This window comes from Athene cunicularia (genome assembly GCF_003259725.1).
Source record: "Athene cunicularia isolate RWA chromosome 1 unlocalized genomic scaffold, athCun1 chr1_part2, whole genome shotgun sequence".
NCBI lineage: Eukaryota > Metazoa > Chordata > Aves > Strigiformes > Strigidae > Athene > Athene cunicularia.
The window spans coordinates 67,344,513-67,369,227 of NW_020799092.1; the positions used below are offsets into that span (position 1 = coordinate 67,344,513).

General features: G+C 42.4%; 1 protein-coding gene across 3 annotated transcripts in view; it reads left to right on the forward strand.

The window, feature by feature from the left end:
• LAMB4 (laminin subunit beta 4) overlaps nt 1-24,715 on the forward strand; it is a 42,539-nt gene that overhangs the window by 10,884 nt on the left and 6,940 nt on the right. The window contains exons 8-28 of one of the 3 annotated variants that reach the window (XR_003400402.1): nt 47-167; nt 819-1,007; nt 2,057-2,236; nt 2,975-3,084; nt 3,548-3,627; nt 4,613-4,763; nt 5,547-5,678; nt 6,432-6,617; nt 7,770-7,891; nt 8,597-8,717; nt 9,696-9,873; nt 11,244-11,387; nt 11,613-11,844; nt 13,433-13,590; nt 15,161-15,385; nt 16,473-16,693; nt 17,921-18,017; nt 18,378-18,753; nt 19,123-19,283; nt 22,420-22,625; nt 23,444-23,702. Coding sequence is in view for 2 of the 3 variants with exons in the window: in XM_026868345.1 (XP_026724146.1) it covers nt 47-167; nt 819-1,007; nt 2,057-2,236; nt 2,975-3,084; nt 3,548-3,627; nt 4,613-4,763; nt 5,547-5,678; nt 6,432-6,617; nt 7,770-7,891; nt 8,597-8,717; nt 9,696-9,873; nt 11,244-11,387; nt 11,613-11,844; nt 13,433-13,590; nt 15,161-15,385; nt 16,473-16,693; nt 17,921-18,017; nt 18,378-18,753; nt 19,123-19,283; nt 22,420-22,625; nt 23,499-23,702 (3,594 nt within the window). In the remaining variant the exon portion in view is untranslated. Of the gene's footprint in view, nt 1-46; nt 168-818; nt 1,008-2,056; nt 2,237-2,974; nt 3,085-3,547; nt 3,628-4,612; nt 4,764-5,546; nt 5,679-6,431; nt 6,618-7,769; nt 7,892-8,596; nt 8,718-9,695; nt 9,874-11,243; nt 11,388-11,612; nt 11,845-13,432; nt 13,591-15,160; nt 15,386-16,472; nt 16,694-17,920; nt 18,018-18,377; nt 18,754-19,122; nt 19,284-22,419; nt 22,626-23,443; nt 23,739-24,715 lie in introns of those variants that run through there. The other 2 variants (XM_026868346.1, XM_026868345.1) reach the window with 2 other exon arrangements.

A 24,715-nucleotide genomic window follows, 5' to 3' on the forward strand; every position in this document is an offset into this window, starting at 1 on the left:
CTCTCCTCTCCTCTCCTCTCCTCTCCTCTCCTCTCCTCTCCTCCAGGTCCACGGGAGATGTATCTGCCACCATAACACTGAAGGTTTGTCTTGTGAAAGATGTAAAGATTTCTACAATGATGCTCCCTGGAGGCCAGCTGAAGGGACACAAGATAATGCTTGCAAACGTAAGTCAAACATATTATTTTCCTTTTTAATATCTGGGGGGTGGGTGTAACACAATTCCAGCCCAATGCATAATGGGATGGACGAGTTTGAGTGGGAGACTTTTCCATGCCTCATCTGGAAAAATAGTTGGAATCCTGTATCCGTTGGTGCTGTGTTGCCCTACAAGGAGAGTTGTTTCATGTTTTTATTTTTCATAAAGAGAAAAAAACATTAAAGAGAGAAAAAAGAAACTAATGCAAAAAAAGATCATTTATTGGTTTGCATAGGGTGTTGTGAATGAAAGAAGAATTTGGACAAGGCTAAATTATTTCCACAGTAATGGTAATGTAGAATATATAAGCGTATACACTAGGATCTGTAACAAATATTCAGTTGGATCTTTCTGCAGTGGAGCAGTGTTCCCCACTGAATATCAGGCACACTCACCTGCATGGGTACTTTTCCAAATGTAGGGGCCCCAGTTCTGTCCTAAGTCTCCAATGTTTTCCCCCAGATGTAAAGCACAAGGCCTGGGATGCAATAATCTTGCTGGGGCACTGAAATCATCCAAGTAACAAGTAACCTGTGTAGACAGGTAGACAGCAATGGCAGCAAGATCGCTGTAACAAGAGTTGTGGTGCAAAATACACCACTGTTTCTTTTGGTTTCAGGATGTAACTGCAATGGCCACTCTGGCAGATGCCACTTTGACATGGTCGTGTACCAGGCCAGTGGCGGGGTCAGTGGTGGTGTTTGTGAGGACTGTCAGGACAACACCATGGGGCAACACTGTGACCAGTGCAAACGTTTCTTTTACCAGGATCCGCTCAAAGTCATCTCAGACCCTCAGGCATGCATCCGTAAGCTTTCCTTTTTCAGCTTCTGTAAGAATGACTCAAACCAGAATGGTTCTAGTTCTCTTTGCTCTCAACCTTATCCCCATGCTTAAATGTTCATTTGGGTGTAAAAATATTACCAGACTGGTAACATCTAAACTGCCTTATAAAGTAGCTGCATGACAGCATCCTTGAACCAGCATTTTAAAAAGCTGCATATTCCAACTCATTGATGAACTGAGTTTAGAAATCCAGCAGAGCTATCATCGTTTTTGAACAACATCAATATAAATATGAATAGCAGTAGTGCTGTTGCTTCTGTGATAGGGGTTAGACAAGAGGTATGAAATGATGAGAATAATAACTTTTGCTAGATACCTGCCATAGGCAAGAAAAATAGTCTTTCAGGAATAAAACCCCTTCTTCTGAAAGATGAGCTAAATTCAGTATTAGCATAGGATGGGAAAAACACTCTGGGTATAATTTAATTGTAGTAGTTGATTGGCATGAAAAGTCCTTAAGGAGCCAAGGGGTGGTTGCCCAAGGGAGTGGTGTGTCAGATGTCAGCTCTGCTGTGAGAAAATGGTTGGAAAAAATGGGATGCATCATGAAGGCAGTGTCCCATGCTGAATCCATTGCTTCCAGTAAATATTTCAGCCATGGCCAACTCAGACCAGCTCTGGAGAGGTGTCTCATGTGTGGTACCCCTGCAGCTCTACAGCTTTCATGAGAGCATCCCCAAAATGTGGGGCCAGCTCATCCCCAGGTACTCTGGATTGGGTAGGGAGTGGATGAGGGATGCCTATTTCTACCCAAAAGAAAAGGTACATTTCTACCAAAGTGAAGACTGTAACTCTCCTCCAAAGAAAAGACAGATCTTGGGAGACATTCTCATAATATTTCTTAACAGCGGCTGTGCATTAACTGTAAAGTGTTCAACAGAGTTAGCATGGATGAATGTCTTTAATCTTTACAAGAATCCTGAATATGTGCCTACCAGCAGTTCTATAATTGCGTTTTCATGCTTATGTCTAAATGCGCTTTTTTATCTGTCTCCCCGACCGTGCCTGTAGCCTGCAACTGTGACCCAGAAGGTACGTTGCACAACGGCGTGTGCGAGAGCCACACAGATCCTGCTCTGGGCACGGTCGCAGGCCGGTGCCCTTGCAAGGCGAACGTGGAGGGTGTCCACTGTGACAAGTGCAGGGCGAACTACTATGGGCTGAGTGGCAGTCACCCTCTGGGCTGCCAGCGTACGTAAACCATCTATTTTATTCTTCTTTCCAAAGCATTGTGAAGAGATGGAGGTAGTTGATGCCCTCATAAAATAACCAGTTGCATACTATAATTTAATGTCAATGTAATTTAATGTTCCTGGTGTAGCATCTGAGACTGAAAAGATGTGAAATCAATTGCAGAATAGATAGTATACTATAATAGATCAGGCTGTTGTTAATAGAAGGATTGTTAATATGCAATTTAATTGAAAAGGGAGATTAAAACACATGAAGATTTTTTTAGCATCAAAATCAGCATAAGGGTGAATGAAAAGCTTAGACTCTGTACTACACAGTGCAGTGTCGAGATGGCAGGAGCTGCTGCCTTGCCATGAGAGCTTCCAGCCAGCTGTTCCTCTGAGAGAGGCTTGCTGGAAAACATCCCGCCCCTACCCAGGCACACTGTGGGACTGGGAGCACGTTATGCCCACAGCATGGCACTCGGCAACATGCAAGGACTGTGCAGTGTGGGTCAGCAGACAGCAAGCCACCACACCGGACTTCTGCCAGTGCCCCTGCTCCCCCAGAGAGGGTACCCACCGAGGAAACGTGGGCAGTCTGAGGGCTGCAGGGTGCCAGGGCATGTCCCTCTGCAGAGCATCTGTCCAGAAGACAAAGACTGCCTGTCATGCTGATGCCACATCTAAAGCAAACGCCAGTCCTGCTGCCATTAGTGGGGCCTGCAGAGGTAACTGCACATTTCTCTTCCTGCAGCCTGCGACTGTGATCCCTCCGGCAGTTTGCCCTTCTCCATCTGTGATCCCTCCACAGGACAGTGCCTCTGCCAGCAGTTTGCCACGGGGCAACGCTGTGAAAAATGCGTTGTATGTACTCACTTTTTGTTATTACTTCTGTATGTGGTTGTAGAAGTCTTCTCTCCCGTCTCCCACCTTTTCATTACTTGTCTGGCAATGAATTAGTCAAAATTCAAAATAATTTTACAGCTGTATGCTCCCATTTTGCTTCACACATCTGGTTCTTTTTTACTGCTTGCAAACATTTGTGCAATCAAATTGCACTAGGAGGAGCACTCCCAGAAAGGAAAGGAAATGCAGAATGATGTCCTCAAGCTATCTTTGCTGTTTACAGAGCAACTTGCTTGCAAAAATTGGTAAATATCCAGCTCTTCTTATGGTGGCTGAGCACCATGCAATCTGATAAGAGAAACAACATCCCATGGCCAAGCACAGGCAGCAGCACTGGTATGCTCCAGAGCATCATTCTTCCAGGGGAGTAAGTTCTGTTGTGCTTTACATACTTAAATCTTCCACTTTCTTTTTATCCCAGGTAGGATACTGGGGTCTTGGCAACAGCTTATATGGCTGTTCTCCATGTGACTGTGATATTGGTGGATCCCAGAATAATGTGTAAGTTAATGTTCTTCAAGTTATTTCTTAGTTTTAGTTTTAATGAACTCTTAGGCTTGATTTTCTGATTAGGTTAATAGAGTCTCAGTATAAATGGGAACAATAGTCTGTAATTTCATCATACACATTGTAAAGTCAGGTTGGGATCTTGTAAATTTTTTTGTGGTAAGGGGATTTACCTTTTTCCTTTGAAGCCAGCTTTGAATCAGCTTGAGCCAAGACTTGTTTAATATAAAATATAAACTGTATGGCTTGATAGAATCAGAGGACCTAATATTAATAGAAATTAGAAGTAAGAGGTGACATTTTTAATTTAGCTTCTTACATCTAATTAAAAGCTAGAAAGATCTTGATTTTTTCTGACATACTGGCTCATATTAAAAATATAAAATTTTAGAAGCAAGTTTGGTTTCAGTTGAGGTCCCCCAGAAGTCTATTGGGTGGGAGTTTTCACTACTGCTGTTAGTCCTCAGACATAGAAGCACATAGTCCGATGATGTAGAGCAGGTAAAAAGCTAGTAATCATCTGATGTGTTAAATAAGAATGTAAGTATATGAAAACTACCATATGCATCAAATCAGATGTCCTTCTGATCTCATGTCCTGCCTCCAAAATTGCAGGTGATAGATGCTTAAGTATAGTGATAGATACAGTAGTAGAGAAACAGATATAAGAAATGGATACAGGAATAGATAGTAATGAATGCTCAGGAAACAAAAGGATCTGTGCTTCAGATGTCTATGGAATGGACAGAAAAAGACAAAATATGTCATGTCTCCTAAGTGATGAAAAAGTAGCATCAAATAAATCCAGCATCAGAAACAGAGTGGGTGGGTGGTAGGAAGAAGTTTAATAGGAGAGGCAATCCAACAATGCAAGAAATTAAGCAAAACTGAAACAAGCATGGAGCTGAGTTTCTCTTCTGCTGTGAGGACCCAGCCATGTTGCACTCTGATGTCCTCCCTTTACCAACTCTGACCTTAGGTGTTCACCAAAGGACGGACAGTGCAAGTGTCTTCCCAACATCGTGAGCCGCCAGTGTAATGAGCCAGCCCCGGGCTACTTCTTTTTACCCCTGGATTATTATATTTATGAAGCTGAGCATGCAAAGCCCCTTTCTGGCTCTGCACCTTTGGTATGTAGTTGGCTTTTTAGGTGTTGTACTGAGAGGGGATCCATGCAGTGGTGGCACGGGAGCCAAGGCTGAGGAGAGGACCCCTTGCTCAGGGAGCAGTGAACTGGTCTAGCATGAATTAGAGAAATTAATTTAATTATTTAAATTAGAGGAAATTGTTCAAGTTTCTAACAGCTATCACAAACTGTGGTATTTCTGAGAATCTCCAACAGGGGAAGAACCAAATTCCTCTCTGCTCCATTGGACTCATTCCTGCTGCCTTACATAATGGTGCTGATTGGAGCCCAATTTCCTCAAGAATTTGGCATCTATCTGCAATGTTTTTAGAAAAATTAATTTGTATTTATTTTTTTTCCCTTCAACACAGAGGTAGTTGTTCCCCAAGCAGAGTACAAGTCTGGAATGCATCCCTTCCGCTGCCTATGTTTTTACTAACATTTCTTCTCCAATATATTGTCCAGGAGCTATAGAGGAGGAATAATAAAAAAAATGTTTATTTGCAGGTCACATCCCCAAATATTTAGCTATGATCACAACCAGTAATCATCCTACAGTCCAATAATTAAATGGAAAACAGATGTCTGGGACATAGCTTATGAGAGGAAGTGCAAGTTAATTTTAAGAGAGTGAGGGAAAAGGGTTTCCAGCAGCTGCTAGGCCATAGTTTAGAGTTTCATCTAGCAGAGAATAGAGCTTGTTTTAAGAATGTGGATTTTCATTTAGCTTCTTACCTACCCCTCAGAATTGTGAAGACGGTGCTGCTTCTCTCTCATTACTTCATAGGTTAAACCAAGCACTCTTCCAAGATGTGACATCTACTTCCAGAAGCAAGGCTATGAGTTCATGATTGAAAATGGAAAGATTGTATTAAACAGGAGCAAGAAACGAAGTGTAAGAAAATCTGGACTGGAACAGGTAGATTGGTACTTGAATAGTTCCTTAAGATTACACCAAATACTAAAATTTTATTTTGCAACAGAGGGCAAGGAAATGTCTGAGCACATGGGATTTGCAGTCCTAGATATTGCAATCCTGACACGTTAAATCAATTTTTCTCTAGGCAGTTGGGCTGGACATTTTATAGTTCACACTGACAGGTTTGCTCTGCTATGTCCAGTGCCATTGTGGAATCAGGTTCAATGAATTTTTTAGAAGAGAAGAGCCCCCATGAAAAGTAAAATCTTTTTTGTTGTTGTTTTGATTGAAAGACATTTCCAACATTTTCCATTTTCCAACAAGTTTACCAAGACATTAACATGGTACCTACTGCATTTAAATGCTGTCAGCTTTGTCATTATAAGTATTAATATTTATTTATTCAGTTTATAATGAAGAGTCCAGCCATGTATGAAATCAAGCTTAATCTGGTGAAGGTTTGCAATGTGAATGCTTGGAGATGCTAAATATACAGAGATGGATGGATTATTCTAGTCCATCTCATTGCTGTTGCTGCAAAGCTATAGGAAGCTTTTCTTTGTACGTGACCCTAAACATCCTACATTTGGGAGAGTTTTTAGGTTGTTGATCTCAAGCTTGTCAGAAAATGAGGCTGACTGATGGCTGAAATAAGTAAACAACATGGCAAAAATATTTCCTTTCTTTTTTCTGAGTTTACTTTTTTGTAATTTGACTCTGTGTGTTGTTGAAAATGTCAATATGTCTTTGCAGGGTGCAATGCAGTTTGGACAGGACTCGTCCGTGGCGGTGGTTTTTAGGCAGCCCAGTGCTGGTCGGTCTGTCACATGGACAGGACCCGGCTTTGCCCGTGTTCCCAGTGGAGCTGGGCTGAGATTTGCCATCAACAATGTTCCCTTTGCTATGGACTTTGATATCACGATTCGTTATGAGCCTGAGGTACTTTTAATGTCTTGTGTGTCTTGTGATGTTGTGATAGATGCAGGGTCTATTTTGTCAATAATAGGATGCAGCAACTTGTCCCACTCTTTACATTTAAATTTAAAATATTTTGCCTTTTCATCCTTATCAACCAGGTAACATGCTCTCCACTGATCCCCCTAACCATTTCCACTCAAATCTGAAAAAAAATGTAAAATCTGAAAAAGTGTTTTCTAAGCATCAGTGGAGATTTCATCTTCTGGAGTTCCTCTTTTGGTACCTTTGCTTGCACTGGACTTTTGTTCCCAAATCAGATACAGGCAAAATGCAGCTCCTTTTAGAGGGGCAGGAAAATGTGCACAGACAAGAGGGATCCGAGTAGATATTTATCCAGGGCTTTTGCAGACATCCAGCTTTCCAGTTGCTCCAGCTAGGCTCTGAGATGTGTGAGAATTGTAGGAAAATAGCCAAAATCTTATTTTTTGCGGGAACAAAATTTCTCAATGATGAAGACATGCCTAGGGAAATCTGTTAACCCAAATTTATTTAAACCCAAGTTTACACCCATGTCTTCAAAACCACATTTTTTTCAATACTGGTATTTGTACATGCCTTGCTCTTTCACTTTGCAGCTCCCTGGGAGAATCTCACCACTTGAGATCCTCCTTCTGTCTATTGCATCCTGTTCTCTTACTTTCCTTCTTAGGCAAACAAACCTCCCAGTGTCTTAAAACATGAGAACAATTTTGCAGTGGGCTGGTTTGATGTAACTTTTTCCTTCTAAGGATTAATCAGTTTAATTTTCAAGACTTCTGTTACAAAGTCTTTTATGTTTGTTATTCCTTATTATATGTGAGAGGAGGCAGATAATGAAGGATATCTCTAGGACAACACTGTGCTAAGAAAGGAAACAACTCCAATGACTTTAACAGACCTGTTTCCATTTGCACCAGATGAGATCCTATTTCCATCGCTGGCCTTCAATTAGCCATTGCAAATCCAATGCATTTTTCACAAATAACATTTTTTTAATCCTGTAAAAAACAAAGAGAACATTTGTTTTGTCACTGCAGTGTGCAATCATTCAGATGGCCTTTGTTAAGCCTGGCAAAGAGAAAGTGGATTTTTCAGATATGAAAAATGACCATAATTTTTGTCCTTTGTTTATAGTCCTTGGAAGACTGGCTAGCAAGCGTTGCTGTCCAGCCTACTGGTGTTTTGTCAAGTCAACACTGCAAAAACAAAGGATTTTCACAGGAGCCACATGTGTTGCCTCTCCCAGCAACAAAGAGGTCTGACTATTCTTGTCCTTTCACCTATAGATTTTCTGTACAAATCATTGACTAAAGCACTGTAGAGCATAAATGTGTGGGAAAGTGGGAATATTAGAAACACATGTGTGGCCTTTCCTACTGCTGTCACACCACAATACCATGTAGGCTTTCAGGAAGAGTCTGATACCCCAGTCCTCAGGCTGGCAAAGGTTTATCCAAGCCAGGAAAGAAGCCTGAGATCCAGCTGGGTTTAGTTGTTGCTTTGGTGAAGATCCAGCTGCAGATATTTCAGCATAGAATGGAAATATGGACTTAAAGTGACTGTCCTAGCCTATTTTCAAAACCATCTTTTCAGCCTGGACCTATGTAAAGAATAGAGAGTAGCCAAGAGGATGTGATTGAAGTCTTGATCAAACAGGGACAGGGAAGAACAAAAATGAACAGTAAATTTCAAACTCCTTTGCTTGAAGTAGTAAAACCTGCCATTTTCAGTTTAGTCTCACCAGGTTTAGATTGCACTTGGTGAATCATCCAGGCAGAAGTCATGCAGCTTTCCCAAAGCCTGCAAGCAGCAGGGCTGGCTGTGCTTCCCACAGCGGCAGCGCCTGCTCAGGGCTGCAGGCATTAGGGTGCAGACACAGCGGGAGGGAGAGCTCACAGCATCCCCTGAACTTGCCTTGTCTTGACGCCTGGATATAACTGTGCTTCATTTCTGCTAAACAGGATTGCAATTCTGCAAACTCCAGTCTGTCTGGAGATGGGAACAGAATATTCTGTGGATGTGTATTTTTCTCATCCCTCTCCTTCTGACCCAAAGGCGAAATCATTCATCTTGATTGACTCTGTGAGTAGTTCTGTCACAAATCCCTTGAGTCTGTATTTATAACAGTGTGATTTTTTTTTTTACATAGACTTACTCAAAATATTTTAAAATAATTTATAGTGTGTTTTAATAGAAATTCAGGGAAGCGTGCTTCTGCTTACCTCCACTGCCACTATGTTTGCATGTTTTTGTATGGAAAGACAGAACTGTATCTGTTTTAATTTTCATGGAGCAATAGCATAATAGCTTATCAAGTCATCCTTGTTGAGTATGCTAATAGTCAGAGGATGTTTATCTGTTGCTCATTTATTATGAGCACACTCCACACATGCTGACAAGATGCTGTGATTAGGGATATAAATTCATGCAATTCTTCATCACTTAGGTTTTTTAAAAATCTTTTTAACTTGTCTGAATCTAATTTAAAAATCATGGATATATTTAAAGATGACATTGGAAAAGTAAAATTAGTTTTGTACTGTCCTGTGAATCAGGCCCAGACATTTCCCAAGTTTCCACCAAGTCAGGAACTGGGTGTTAGTTTTGGGTCCTTCTCTTGAGAAAAATATTTTTAAGTCCATTCCTCTAATTACTTCTGTAGAACTGGACCTGACAAGGGCTGGCCATACTTGGACATAGAACCTTCAGCTGTTGTTTCTCTGTCTCAGTAAAACAAGTAAAACTTTTGGCCAGATACTGCTTTTGGAGATATCAACATGGTACCTCATAGAAGCAAAACCAGTTCTGAGCATATATCTGAGGTCTTATTATAATCCAACTTTTTTATACACAGTCTCTTTTATTTTAAGAACTCAGGGAATGTCTAGACCATCAGAATAAATGTGAATTTAGATGATTGAGCCGCACAATGAAGGATTTGGAAACACAGTGCTCCAGGCCTCTGTCCTTGCAATGCAGAGCACAGTAAGAGAATGTGGGAAATTCTGGTTTTCAGTATGTCTAAGCAAAAATATTTTCCTTTCCCTCTTAATGCCAAAGCTTGGACTTATTCCCAGAATCAGCTCCATGGAGAACTTTTGCAGTGAAAAGGATTTAGATGAGTACCAGAAGTATCACTGTATTGAAATTGCATCAGAAGTTGGACCTCACGTCCTGCCCGAAGCGTGCGCACGGCTCATAGTGAGCATGTCAGCCCGTATTCACAACGGTGCCGTCGGTAAGGAGCAACTTACACAGGCAGCTCTTTTGGTCAGTTACTGGTTTTCTCTTGAGTTTGTAAGATATATTGACTGGAGAACTCTCAGCCCATGGTGGTGTAGGTAAGTGAAGCCAATCAGCATGTGGTATGTATGGACATGCAGGAGATGTCCTGCTGAATGCTGAGTGTGCTGCTAACACCTTTTGGTGACATGGCTCTCGGAGTCCATCATACCTGATGAGCTTCATGGAGCAGCATGACAAGGATCATGGCAGTGTTTGTCTGTTTTCTGAAGAGCATTTCAATAAGATGCAGCTTCACCAGATGGCCAAAGCAGTAACTTTCCGTTTTTTCTGGCTGCTGTAAAATAACAGAGGTTTTAAGCCCTCTTCCTGGATGCTGCAGGTCAGCTGGATGCACTGGTGGGACTCCAGGCATGATGACACACAAGCTGATGTGCTGGAGGAGATTCACCAAGAAAACCTCAGTGGTATCCCAGCAAGAGGGCAGTGGCAGGTGGGGTTTGAAGGCCCAGGCAGTCTCCTGGATCCACCACAGAAAGGGCAGCTGGACTTGATGGCTCAGGAGACTTCCCTACTGTTGGGCCCAGAGAAATGGAGCTTCTCTGCATTTAGAGTAACAGGAGGGGTTTTTCTGGACAACTTTTGTGGCTAGCTCCTTTCAGGGATCCTTGCCTCAAATGAACCTGATAGCATCTGCTTGGTTTGGGCTATTTTCAGGAGGACCAATGCCTCACTCACACATCATCTGATGTGGTCATGGCTATGCAACCACACACACCCCTCATTTAAATTTGGGCTGTGCTGACTCCCCGTTAGTCCAATTCCTACAGTGTTGGGATTCTCCCAATGAAACATGCCCTTTGGCTTTCTAGCGGTCATCTGAGGACCCTAGACAAACATCTTCTGTGAGTTAGCAGACCAACTTCACTCAGCAAGTTAGTTCAAGGTGTCCAGAAAGCAGCAAACAATATACGGGTGCATGCCATCTAAATGCTGCTTGCAAGTTATGTCCAGTGCTTCAGCTAGACATAGATATATACCAAACCCTGCTAGACTTCAGGATATGTCCATTTTGGATCAACATTTTGCTATGCCCTCTTTTGTCCTATCCCAAATACCTGCTGAAAGTGGTGCCCTGAATGTGGCAGCTCCAACACTGAGACTTGTGCTGGTGCCTGATAAGCCATCACCATTGATGCTACAGCATCAAATAATTCAAGCCATGGCCATCAGTGGTTAGTGAACCCCTGATGAGAATAATCAAGCTCTTTGCTTCCTATTTTTAAGTGTAAAACCTGAAAGTTTATGAGAACAGTCACACTCTTTTATAACCAAGACTGTTTTGATTTTCTTTCCCCTTGTCAGCATGTAAGTGCAATCCCCAAGGGTCACTGAATTCCAGCTGCAGTAAACTGGGGGGCCAGTGTCAGTGCAAAGCCAATGTTGTAGGACGCTGCTGTGACACTTGCTCTGCAGGCAGCTATGGCTTCGGCTTCCATGGATGCTATGGTGAGTACTTGGCAGCCAGCACCACTACCAATATCTGGCTCTTCATGCATACCCTAACTTTTTAGGGCTTTGAATCCATGATGATATGTAAAGCAATATAAAAAATGTTTCCAAAATAATGAATTTTCCATCCCCGCTTCATCCACTGCCTTTGAGCAGTGTCAGTGATGAGTGGGGTTGGTGGGAATAAGTTCAGGACACAGCTTTGCTTTCGGTGTTTTCCAGCATGCGAGTGCCACCCGCAAGGCTCATTGAGCACGCTGTGCGACCAGGTGACGGGCCAGTGCTCCTGCCGCCGGGAAGTGGATGGTCAGCGCTGCAGCCGATGTCTGGCTGGGTATTTTGGATTTCCCCACTGCCGTCCTTGCCCGTGTAATGGCTATGCAGAGCTTTGTGACCCGGTGACTGGAGTGTGCCTGAACTGCCACAGCTTTACAACTGGAAGCCACTGTGAAAGGTAGGATGGTGGACAGCACTGCAAAGCTCACCCAAACATGAAATGTGTATAGCTGGGGCCCCACCTACATCCTCGTGAATGCATCAGTTACCTTAACTGGAAACACATACCTAAATCCAGGATTAAACTGGGCCTAGCTGCTGAATGGCAGGTACCTATTTGTTTGGCAAATGCATGTAATGCCTGTGGGAGGACTGTGGGCACAGCATGCATGCAGCATTGCAGTGGGCTCCCAGCAAGAAGGTATTTGAGACATGGGTGCCATGACGCCTTGTGCTTGGATAAATGTGCAAAGCACTGCGTATGAGATGATACACTGACTCCTGCCAGCTTTTAAATTGCCAAGAGGCTAACCTAATGCTGAATACTCATTTTAATACCTGCAATTACCTCTGAGGAGCTTAAATAAACATGCCCTTTTTGCTAGTTCATATTATTTCCATATGACCAGAAAATTACTTTTCCCATGTGTTCCAGCTCTGTTCAAAACAGTGCTCCTCTTTTTCATTCTACACACTGGCAGCAGTATCCCAGTTCAACATGGACATCAGAGTTAAATTCATTAGCTGGTTAGTTTAGTTTGGTTGGATAGTATCTCGTCATTCATTTTTAAGAGGATTTCCCCATGAAACCTACTGAGGTTTTCTTGCAGTGCTTTTGAACAATACAGCCTTTGGCTATTGTGCTTGTAGGTGGCAAATAGATTAAAAGTGGGAGACTGAAATACTTGCCCTGTGCCTCCACAGAAGCTCCAGACTCCAGGGCGAGGATAATCAAATAGCCAAGACTTTTAGCCTGGCTCGTATACAAATAGAGACTTATGTTCTCATTTGCCATAGTAAAGCAGATCAAAGACTGAGGATGCTTCAGAAGCTGCTGCGTTGCTGCAGATGCAGGGCCATGGGGGACTGGGATGTGGAGGCGGCAGTAGCAGGCAGGAGGGCAGAGGTGGCTGAGCCCTCAGGGAGCCCCCAAAGCCCCCCGCCTGTCTGGGCAACAGCAGAGCCATCACTGCCTCAAAACAGCCGTCACCCCAGGTTTGCAGAACACGTCAGACAGAGCATGGCTGATTTCAATTCATATGCTACATCTAAAATACGCAACATTGTCTGAGTGCTATAATTGAATCATTGCTTTTTTGCCCATGACAGGACTTTCTACTGCCATGCCAACCATTCTTTGTGTGCATGTATGGAAATAGATTAATGTATGTGGTGATAGGTGAATATACAGGAATTTTACCTGGCAGCTTTTAGCTGTCTGCGTGGACCACATGTGATATGTCATATGTTTATATTCTCATTTAGATTAAAATTTTTCCAGAGTAAGTGAAAGTCTTCAGCAATATTCCCTGAAAATAATACATATGTTTTTTTTTTCCTTTTTGCCCCATATTTGGGACATGCAGCACTGATTTTCTATTTTAGACCTGCTTTGAACCTTGATATATCTCTACCAGTTAATGGGAATAGCATTACAATGTCCTGGAATGTTAAATTAATTATGCATACATATAAATTGATTCACCTGCAGGGACCAAAAGAAATATTTGACAATTTCTGCTGCTTTGTGTTGACTGCTTTGATAGGTGCATGGATGGCTATTATGGAAACCCTCTGAAGGGAGAACCCTGCCACCCATGCATGTGCCCAGGGACACCTACAAGCAATAGGTACTTTGCACATTCCTGTTACCAGGACTCCCAGTCTGCACAACTCGTCTGCAATTGTCTCGAGGGATATTCAGGTACAAAGCAAAATAAGGACTGGTTTTGTTTCTATTAATGTGAGAGCAATTACCATCCTCTGCTCATCCTCTGTTCAGAAATGACAAGTGAAGTAATGATAATAAAATAGGTAAGAAAAGTTAACACTCAAATTTACTGAAATGAGGTGGGGAAGTCCTGATGGAGAAGTGTGGGAATTGTGCAATTATTTTTTGAAAAAGGGATTCACCTACGTGGATACAATGAGGCCATTAAATAATCTGATGGCATTCTCTGTAAACCTCCTCTTTTCCAGGGGCACTTCACTAACCTAGTGGGGAGAACTGCAGTTGCTTGTTAACTCTGAAAAACAAGCACTGGAATCCCAAATTGGAAAGAACAGGGAATCAAAAAGAACTGATAAAATTTCCTAATCAAAGAAAATCTTTCTTCATATAGAGGAATCTTGCTCTGACATTATGCCCAAAAGTGACTGTTTCATCATTCAAATGTTCACTTTAGAAATGAGGTTTCCATTTTCAGCTGTCTCAAATGCAGCAAACTAATGCTTTGCTTACTAAGAGCCCATTGACTTAGCTTGAATTTCTGCAAGGAAAACTGAAGATATTTCCCTCCCCCTGGGCATTGGAAGGATCTCCAGTAATGGAATCAAACACTAATGGGAAACACTGCCAAAAACTAAACCAGTGCTGTCATCTTTACTTAGGCCAGGTTCCTTTATAAGTCAAGAGCAGATTTGCTTGAGTAATTGCTATAGGGCCAAAATGATCCTTGTTGGTACTCACCCAGGGGACTTCTGTCCTCACAAACCACTGCAATCCTCAGTTCTGGAATTTCTTTCTCCTGCTCCTGCCCAGCAAGGCTCTTGGACACCACTATGGCACCAGGCTCACTTCCTGAGACTGTGACAGGCTCTGGTTCTGAGGACCATGGTGAAGGAGTATCCTTGGTTGAGAATGACCCAGTGGATGAGGTCTCAGCAATACCAGCCTGCCCAGAAAGGGAAAGGTTTCTGAGATGCAGAGAGGTAGCACTCCAATTAGGGCAGGCATTGGGATGACATGCAGAAGTAATTGCAATGCCAGCAAGCAAGGACAGGGCATCCCAGAGCTTGTCTGACCTCCCAGGGATCCTCCATGGGGTTACAGAAAGGAAGGTGGGTCTGACAGACTTGGGGATGCTCCAGTAAAGGGCATCCCCCATCTTCCCATGCTGCTATCAGGGTGAAGACCGCAGGAAAAATCCTGCAAATATGGCCAACCCTGACTACTGACATTGAAAGGTCTTTGATGGAAAAAGATGTTTGGAGGTGTTATGTGAGAGGGTACATATTTACTTCTACTGAAAGGGCTTCCATGGTAAAAGCAACTTGGGATGAGGAGAGTGCGTTTCCATCAGATTTCAGTGGGGGAGATGTAATTTAAATTGACCATAGGATTAAAGGGCAACAGTCTCAAACAGGTGGATATTTTCCATTGGAAATGTGCATTTGAACAGTTGGTCTGAATCTTCTAACAATTTTACTGAAAATTACATGTTTCACTTGAATTCCCATCAGCCAGCAAATATTTTTACCTTCCTCTCTGACAGGCAATCGGTGTGATGAGTGTCCTAGTGGGTTCTACAAAAACCCAGGCAGTCCCGGGCTTGACTGTGTGTCATGTCCCTGCAATAACAACATTGATGTGACAGACCCAGAGTCCTGTAACAGGGTCACCGGGGAATGCACCAAGTGTTTACACAACACCCATGGAGCAAACTGCCAGTTCTGCAAACCAGGGTATTTTGGCTCAGCCCTCAGTCAAAACTGTCAAAGTAAGTAAGCAACAGCACTGCAACTGTATATTACTACCAAGAAAAGATTTAAAGAAATTAGGCTATTGGGGGAGGTTAGCCCTTGGAGTGACAGTAAAACTAAAGCAGATCAATGGAGCAAAATATGAGAATACCAAATATATTCCAATTCAGTGATACAAATATCTGTTAATATGGCATCTATTAAATTGTCATTTAAGTCTCACTAAATCTCATACTGAGTATCACTCTGAGGAAATACTAATTCGTGAAATGAAATCAGTACTCTCTGTTAGAAAAATAAATGTGCATTCAGCCTATTCAGGAAGGAATCAAAAGTAAAGGAATCAAAGATAATTATCCATGTTGCTGGCTGATGCCAACTAAGCAATGCTCAGTTAACCAGATGATCCCTTGCTGAGCTCCCTGCCTTACCAGTTGTTTTCATTAAGTGTCTAGAATGAGACCGTTCAGACAATTTCATAGACTCCATGAGGACACTGTCAATAACACAGCACTTTTAACAGAAAGACAGGAGTGTAAGAAAAAGCAGGGCATAAATTTCTTCCCAACATTTCTCAAAGACCGTTTTCACTAATGTGCCTGACTGAGGGTCTAATTTCTACAGGTCAGATGATTACAGGTATATTCAAGAAACTCTTTTTCTGGGAATCTCTAAAACACAGTTCAAGCCTATTCCTTGTTCATTCTTGGAAGGTGTCAGTTAGAAATGGTTGAGCAAAAAATTTTGGCTCCTCACAAGGAAGGCTTCTTATCTTACTTGGCTTACTGGAGTTTCCCACGCTGGATAGTGCCTACTGTAAATCAGCTTCTCCTTACCCAGCATATTTAACAATTCATTCTAATAAGATTCAGATTCACTACACTTTCATTTTTTGTCCCTGTACTAAAAGTACTGACCATTCCCAGCAGGTTTGTTCAAAGTGATATACAAGCTATTAGTGAAAGATAGGTAAACTGTATGAGATTAAAAAAGGGTTCAAGATTACTAGAAGTAAACCTGCAAGATGGGCTTTATATACAGCTCTGATTGTCCATCAGCTGTCTATATTATCATCTGCTGTAGTAACTGTCCTTCTTTTTCCAGGGTGCATGTGCAATCCGGTGGGTGTTGGCCCTGCCATGTGCCCAGTGGGGGATGGAGCCTGTCTGTGTGACCCAGCCACAGGAGCTTGCCCTTGCCTGCCCAACGTGGTGGGTGCGACATGTGACCAGTGTGCCTCTGGCTACTGGGACCTGGCTAGTGGAAAAGGATGTCAGATCTGTGACTGTGATCCAAAAAACTCCCAAAGCAACCAGTGCGACCAGGCAAGAAAATTATTCTGCTTTCTGGGAACTGGGGTGGTGATGTTTAGGCATGGCATGGCATGGTGGGGACCCTCTTATAAATGAGGATAGTTTTTTGTTGTGCTCCCTGAAAACAAGAAGTCTTGGCAGGTTTGCAGTTGGTACAATCACACTTTGAGTCATTATATCAAACATACTGTTCTGATAATGTGGCTCTGCTTGTAAGCAATTTCTTTTTTCTTATATGGTTTTTTGTCAAGTGGATCTTATAAATACTTTGTAAGAGAATGTCACATAGGAAAAAACTGCCTCATAAGTATACATATAGGGAAGAAGGAAGTCCAGCCTGGACCCAAGAATCTTATGAGTATTTTTTTATGTGTTTATTTTCATAAAGTAGCAGCTGTGGCCATTACATTAATTATGTCTCGTCTATCAGACTGCTAGGGTACTTCTTCACAACTCTATTTCCTGGGCCTTTTTTAGAGCTAGAATGTAGAAAAATTAAAACAGCATATCAGAATAGAGAGGTGAAACTGTGGTCCCACGGAGTCAACAGCAATTATGCTATTGACTTCAGAGCACCAGGAGCTTATCCCAGGCTCTTGCTGGTGTGCTTTCACATTTTGTTTTCAATATGCTTTCTGTTGGTTCCAGTTTATTTAGTGGATTTATTATTTTTCCTAGCAAATGTAGCTCTTAACCTCGAAGAACTACTACTACTTTTCTGAGCTGTACCAGCTATAAGAGCTGTAATTCCCTGCAGTTTAATAGCTGAATTCCAAAATAAATTTTCTAGAGCAATGTGCATAATGTACCCTTGAGGTTTTCAGTTACAGTTAATATATCATGTAGTTAAAAGTTGAAATGTTAAGATGAGTACTTTGCTTCGGTAAAAATAAGAAATTAATCTGTTTTGCAAAGGAAAAGAATCCTCTGAGATCACAGTCAGAGGATGAGTTCTCAAAGAGCATCTGTAGACTGGAACATACAAAATCTTTTATAGTAGTAAAGTAAAGCCAACCTTCAAAGTCCATTTTGTTTTCACAGCCTTCAGGAGGAAGATGGGGAAGGCAGGCCAACACTGCATAAACCATGGTGTTCAAAGACCATGTGCCAAGCAGTGCCACTGCAGGCCCCGTACAGCTATATGTCATAAGTCACAGGGAGATGAAGAAACACGGTCAATAATGTATACCCAATCATATGACTCTGCAGGAAGTTATTTAATCCTAACTGTCTTTACAGCTTACAGGCCAGTGTCCATGTAAGCTAGGTTACAGCGGACGATGTTGCGATGAATGTGAGGAAAATTACTTTGGTAGTCCCCAGACACATTGCATTTGTAAGTATTACTAAGTGGGGACAACTGGATGAGAAAATGCCTCAAAAAGAAACGTTTATGTTTTATATTTGTAGGGGAGATGGGACATACATCTAGAGAAGCAGGCTTTCATACATTTGTGTGTATGAGATGGATAAAGCTTTGTCTTATTTATCTATATTGTTCCTTGTATGGTTATGATCTTACCATGGAAGTTAGAGAGGACTTCCATGATGTAGAAGTTATCCAGGGAGTTCACTTTGCTCTAGCTCAAACACTGGCTTGCTTTTGTTGTCTTGAAATGCATAATTGTACCTTTTGCATGCATTAATCCAATGGAAAAAGAACAACTGGATGTAACTTGCTGTCCCTTTCTTGTAGCATGCGAATGTAACCCAGAGGGAACCAGCCAGCCCAAGTGCGACATAGCCACCGGCGCATGTAACTGCCGCACGGGTGTCACTGGCCGGTTCTGCGACCAGTGTGGCCATGGCTTTGAGAAAAACTTTCCCTCTTGCCGTCAGTGTCATCTTTGTTTTGATCAGTGGGACACTGAAATTACTTCTATCGCCCAGACTGTTCAGGGTTTAATGAGGTTTGCTGCAAATCTCGAAGATAAAGGAGGACGAATGCCCAGCTGCGACATGCGCTTCAAAGCCTTTGAAGATGCCATTTCTGAAATTGAAATAATTTTGAGACATCCTGTTCTTTCACTGGAGGCCCTCTCAGGCATCAAGGATTTTCAGGGCTACATTCAGTAAGGGTTCAGCTGCTGCTGAAAAAAATCCTTTGGCTAAGAAAGCACTCTTCCCCCAGGCTCTACCAGCCATCCATACACATCAGGTCCCTCTTCTGATCAGCACACAGGTGCTGGACTTCTAAATCACTATTTTCAATAGATCCATGAACCAAAATAATCCTTATATACATTATCTGTCCCCCACAGACGTATACTTAAATGCTGGAATTTTCCAGTTCATCTTAAGGGCTTTCCAAATAAGCCATTACAAGTAAATGTTTTTGCTCATGTAGAAGTTTGGTTTTCTCCTCTAAAATATTGTGTATCTCAGTTCTAGTTTAAGAACAATCCAGTCTGACTTCTGCATAACTGCCATTTTCCTTTCAGACAAAAAGTTGCAGAAATGGATCCCCTTCACAGTATGCTGTATGAGTTTCCTGACCTTAACAAGAACATAGAAGACATTGGGGAAGAAGCTGAACTAGTGTATGAACTTCTGCAACAGAAAATACATCTGCATCAAAGTTTTCATGACTTGAATCTCAAAGGTAAGGTAGCCAGCAATTAATTGAAATTGGTGAACATTTTCTGTGAAATTTCATGTTTTTCTCATCATCAAACCACAGAACATTTCAATGATCCCTAGATTTTATCTTCCTGTGGTAGTGAAAAAATGTAAATACTAACAACATTTTATTATGACTTTCCAAATTCCCTTTTAACTTAAAATGTCATGATTTCTAGCATCCTAAATTTCAGGTTCATGTGCCAGGGCCACATCAGTCAGAAGTCTCATGAATCCCAATGTTTACATCAGGATTTAAAAGCCACCAAGTTTCACAATATAGACTCACAAATTGTATAGTAGAACAGCAAAGGATTTTTTTCCCCACTTCTGACTCCTCTTGCTCTTAGCAATACTTCAAGAATGTTGTACAGCAATGGTTTGTTTAATTAAAGCAGAGTCACAGTGCAACTTCTTAGTGTTCTCATGGGAAAATACATGACTTTATGTGGTAAGGAACTAGCTTTCCATCATCAAAAAATGTGGTCAGAACTGAGTTCCTTGGAATTTTTGAAAGAATTACCCGTCTGTGCTTGAGCTAAGTATAGTCTCCATCAACTGCTAATAGCTGTAATGACAATGTCACAGACTGGTTTCTGGAGAAAGACGTGGATGTATCAGTTGGGGATCTCAAACAGATGCTAGATTATCCACAGTGGCAGGAGACTGTCAGCAGTGTACTCTCCAAAGAGATGGCTGCCAAGATAGGAATTCCTGTAAGGTAAAGTGCACACCACAGAAGGCACAAGCTACAGGGAATGCACTCCCATTTACAGTTCCTCTGTGTTTCATTCAGGCCAGGAAAAGATTGGCCTAGACAAGATTGAAAAAAAGAAGGAAAAGTCAACAGAACACAAAGCTGAGGGAAAGAAAGAGGGCAAAAGAGAGATTGATGAAGATTTAGGGCTCCCCTGCCCTGTTGTACTTGGCAGTGCCCCTGGCGCCAGCTCTTCCACTCAGGTCCCTGCACAAGTGGTCAGCACAGCTCTCCCAGGCTCGGCTTCCCAATTCAACTGAGTCTTGTGCAGACTCTGAGAAAGGCAGAAAGGCAAAGAAACAATAAATCCCAGGGAGGTCAATGGATGCACAGCTGAAGCATCTGTGGTGCTGTCTGGTCACGTTCCAAACCCGCTTCATCTTTCGGCCTCAGGAGATGGATAAACAGCCCTATAAAAAGCACACGGGGGTGTGGGGAGGGGAAGACCTTGAATTTAAGCTGAATTTCTGGTCAGGGCCACAAACATTCATTGGTCCTGCTACCATGCATCTAACAGCACAGAAATAACTTTTCCCTTAAGATAATCAGCTTCTCTAATATCCGTGAGAAAGCCTGTCTCCTTCACCCCATCTTCGTTTCTGGACTAGCAGCACATCCTAGGTATGGCTCTGTCTGCTTTGTCCTCTCTCTTTTTTTGCTGGGGTGAAGCAGGATATGGCCATGTACACCATCTGGGGAACATGTGGGACTTGTGCCCTAATCACACATGGGGAACAGGCTCCTACCTACCTCTCTTAGCAGAGGATCAGGACTTTGAGATTTCCTCACAGGCATACATTCAGCTGGCTGAACTGGAAATGTCAATCTCTAATGATGAATTAAAATAATCAGAAAAAACAAGACAAAAGTGTCCTTAAAAGAAAGTTTGCTGTTTATGAGATCTCATTAAATGATGGCTTTCCAGCCTTGGCCTCTGGCTTTGCAGCCACTGTGGTATGGTAATGCAGTGAGCACAGCTTCCTAGGCTGTAAATCAAGCCTGTGCTAAGACGCTGTGTTTAATGTAAAGGAACTTGGAAGCTCTACTGCTCCATCACAAACCAAGTATGAAAAATGCATTTGGGCCACTTAATGGAGTGCTGAACCACTGTAAAATATTCCTGCGATGGAACTGTTGCACAGAAAACAGTCTCTGGCTCAGATAGTGAGTTACAGCAGCCTCTTGCCAGGTATTTTGTATTAGGAGCTAACTTTAAATTCTACATTGTTTCCAAGAGTTACAAGATAAAATAAATAGCCCTGGCTCCACACAATAACTAAACATTGTTCAGCTTCAATCAAAGCAAGGCCAAGGGCTTTAGAGCCTGATTCAAAGTACACAGGACTTGATGAGTGCCTTGTCATTGACTTCAACTAATAATTGAGTCGGTTACCAGCACAAAGCAGGATGTTAATCAATGACCTCTAATGCTTTTTCACTGATGACACATCAGTTCTGGCTCATTGCACATACTTCTGCCTGGGGATCTGGGGACAACTTTGGGTTCTCTGGAGATCTGTGAAGTCTCAATAGCAGCAGCTTTAAATTATATGTTTTGCAAAAGGTCCGAGTCCTTTCCTTAGTCTATTAATCTGCAAAAAGTGTAATAGTCTCCAACCCTTCTGAGTCTGCTTAAGGGAAAGCTTACCCTAAGCAAACAAGAAAGACTCTTGCTGGAAAGTATTTTTGCCTGTCCTACAAGCTTATTATGGAAGTGCTTTTTTTTTTTTTTTTAATGCATCAACCCTGAAATTGGATTTTCCAGAGCCAAAGAAAACTCATAAATTCCCATTTGTAATCTAAATTTTGGCCTCGGTTCAGCAGACCATTTAACTTTTGGGTGCTATGCTGAACAGACAGGACAGATGCTTTCCTGACTCACAGTCAGAAAGCTGATCATTTCATAGGTCTTACAACTGGTAGAAACAGTTCTCCTGCTTAAACTTTAAAACAGCAAAAAGGACAGGAACTTTATCAAAACAACAACAGCAGCAATGCATGAGCTACTGATGAATGCAGATCAGTAGCAGTTTGTGTCATTAATGGGATCCCCTTCATACTTTTTTATCGTCCATTGTTTTTTCATACACCTCGGACTCCAAAGAATGACATAGGATCCACTGTATTTATATTTATTTTAGCAAATTTTATGAGTATCGATGAAAATTCCTGTTTGGCAACCGAGTACAGGATTAAAAAACTTGACTGAGGAAATGACAGCTACTGTCCCTCCCTGCTGTCCCAAATCAAGCACCAGTGACAACAAACTGAATTACCTGTCACTCATCGTTTGTCCAGAACTCAAGCAAATACTGAATTAAATGCAACCAGTGGGTACTGAACCCTATTTCTGTTGCTACAGAGGCCATCAGCAGCATTAGGAAACACTTTGAAGTATCATTGCTGGCAGAACAGAAGACCAGTGGGACAACCCCTATTGTAAAATACTCAGAGTACACCAGGAACCACGCACTGGTTATGTTGGGCAATCAGGCCTTGAAAGCAAGCAACATGTTGGAACAGCTCAAGATGATCAAGAGTCCCAACATACAAAAATTGAGTGAAAAGGTAAGCACTGTGAATATTGAATGGGAGCTAAACAAAAACCTCTTTTTTGATGTTGTTAGTAGGTTTTATTTTAAGAGTGTTTACATGCATTTTTAAATCTAGAAAAAGACACTTCCCTCACACAGACATGCAGTCACGTCGGAAACAGCTGCACTTCTCAGCTGTGATTACTACCACCCTTCTGGAAGCCATTGCACGCAGGGCAGACCCAGCACACGGAACTGTTTAATCACTCTCTAGTCTCAAGAGGACATCGGTGTAAATTTAGAAAGCTTAACCCCAGCCTCCTCCATGAGTAACTTAAACTAAGCTGAGCAACTTTGCCCTGGAGTGGATGTGGGAGTGCTCACATATCTTTTTCATTAGCCATGGGAGAGAAAGAGATTTCTGTCCTTCTGCAGGGCAGCAATTAATACCTGATAGCACCTTTAGCCAGCCCTGCTGGATCTGAAGAGATTGTCCATCTAGGCCTTTAGTCTCAAAATCTGTGTCAAACTATATGGAGGGCTAGACATGGTACCATTTTGTGTGAGAGGTGATCTAGATCCTTTAGAACAAGCCATTGACCCATGGGCTGGATATGGCCAGGGGACAGTTTCAACCCTTTTTGCCACGGAGGAGTGAAGCAAGGGTCTTACTGCAACACGTGAAGCCCAACAAATGTTCAGAGCCATGGGTTGCTGTTGCGTCCTTCAAGTAACAGAGGGGGACGTGTAACTGGCAGCGACAACCATCTTTGGAGAGACCAGACCACCATCTCTTCAGGGAAACCCCTTCCTATGTTCAGTGTCCATATGGTATCAAACATCTTCTCCCAGGAGTGTATCTCAGGCCCCCAGAGGAGTCCTGACATAAGCATCTTCCTTACTGCAGATGTGTGGTGCGCCAGGAGACCAGCCCTGTGTGACAGCAGCCTGTGGGGGAGCTTTGTGCCGGGACAGTCAAGGACTCAGGCAGTGTGGTGGCCCAAACTGCAGTGGAGCTCTTCCTGTCTCCACTGATGCCTTCAGGAAAGCTGAGGAGACTGCTGTGTTGCTAAACAACTTCACTACTCATCCATGGGAACCTGAGAATCAGGTGCTGTATATCAGGTGCTGTTACATCAAACCTACATTTGTTCAGTGAAATGGATAGAGGATGATATTTGAGAAGTCACAAATCTACAAAAACTCACCTGCTCCTTGGACAAAGAGCAGTGACATAGTGATGGTCCCACCATCATAGACCTATCATTGTTCAGTACCAGCAGTATTAAGTGCCAGTCCCACCAAGAGACTGTAGCTCTAGCTACACCTTCCTCTTCCTCACAGCTGCCAAGATCTCACAGGTCATGGTGCCCTGTGCCTATGGAAGTTGGTGTCATCAGGCTAGTATTGTCTATATTTTATTGGGAAAGATCCAAATGGCACCATTTGTCAGTAGTTCTAGTATGATCCATGATTATTGCTGTGGGATTGCTGCTGTGCATAGTGTCAAGCTGTATTTATATAACTTCATATTACTCTTATGTTTGCCATTAAATAATTTCTGCAACTAATTTCAAGATAAAGCTTTTCTTCCCCCAGTGATGTTTAGAAGGGTATCAAGTAGTCAGCTGTACTGCACAGTAGCAGCAAAAAATAACCCAAGCAAAGTGTGGCCAATGCAACATGTGCCAAGGCAACAAAATGGACAAATCCCAAAACACCAGTAAAGACAGTTTGTTCTTATTACCAATCAGAGATGATGCCTGTTGCAAAGGCAAAACACATTTTCCGACAGAAATGTCATTCTGCTGTGGCTTTGTCCTGTCCCTGCAGGGCGCCTGGGCATCCATTTCCTCTTTTTAAAATGCACAAGACACTCCATCACAGCATCACAGCTAGAAATGAGCAATCCGGGCACATGCCTGGGGCCCCAGGACACAGAGGGGCAGCAGCAAAAAGCATCTGCTGAAATGGTCAGCACCAGGCTGCTGGGACACTGCCTTTGGCACTCACAAGCCTCAGGCAGCTCTGTGATAATACGAGTGAAGTATTTTGAGATGTTTCAGAAATAAAAACATCACCATTTTTCTTGTTGCTTGGGGAAACAGTGAATCTCTTCCCTCT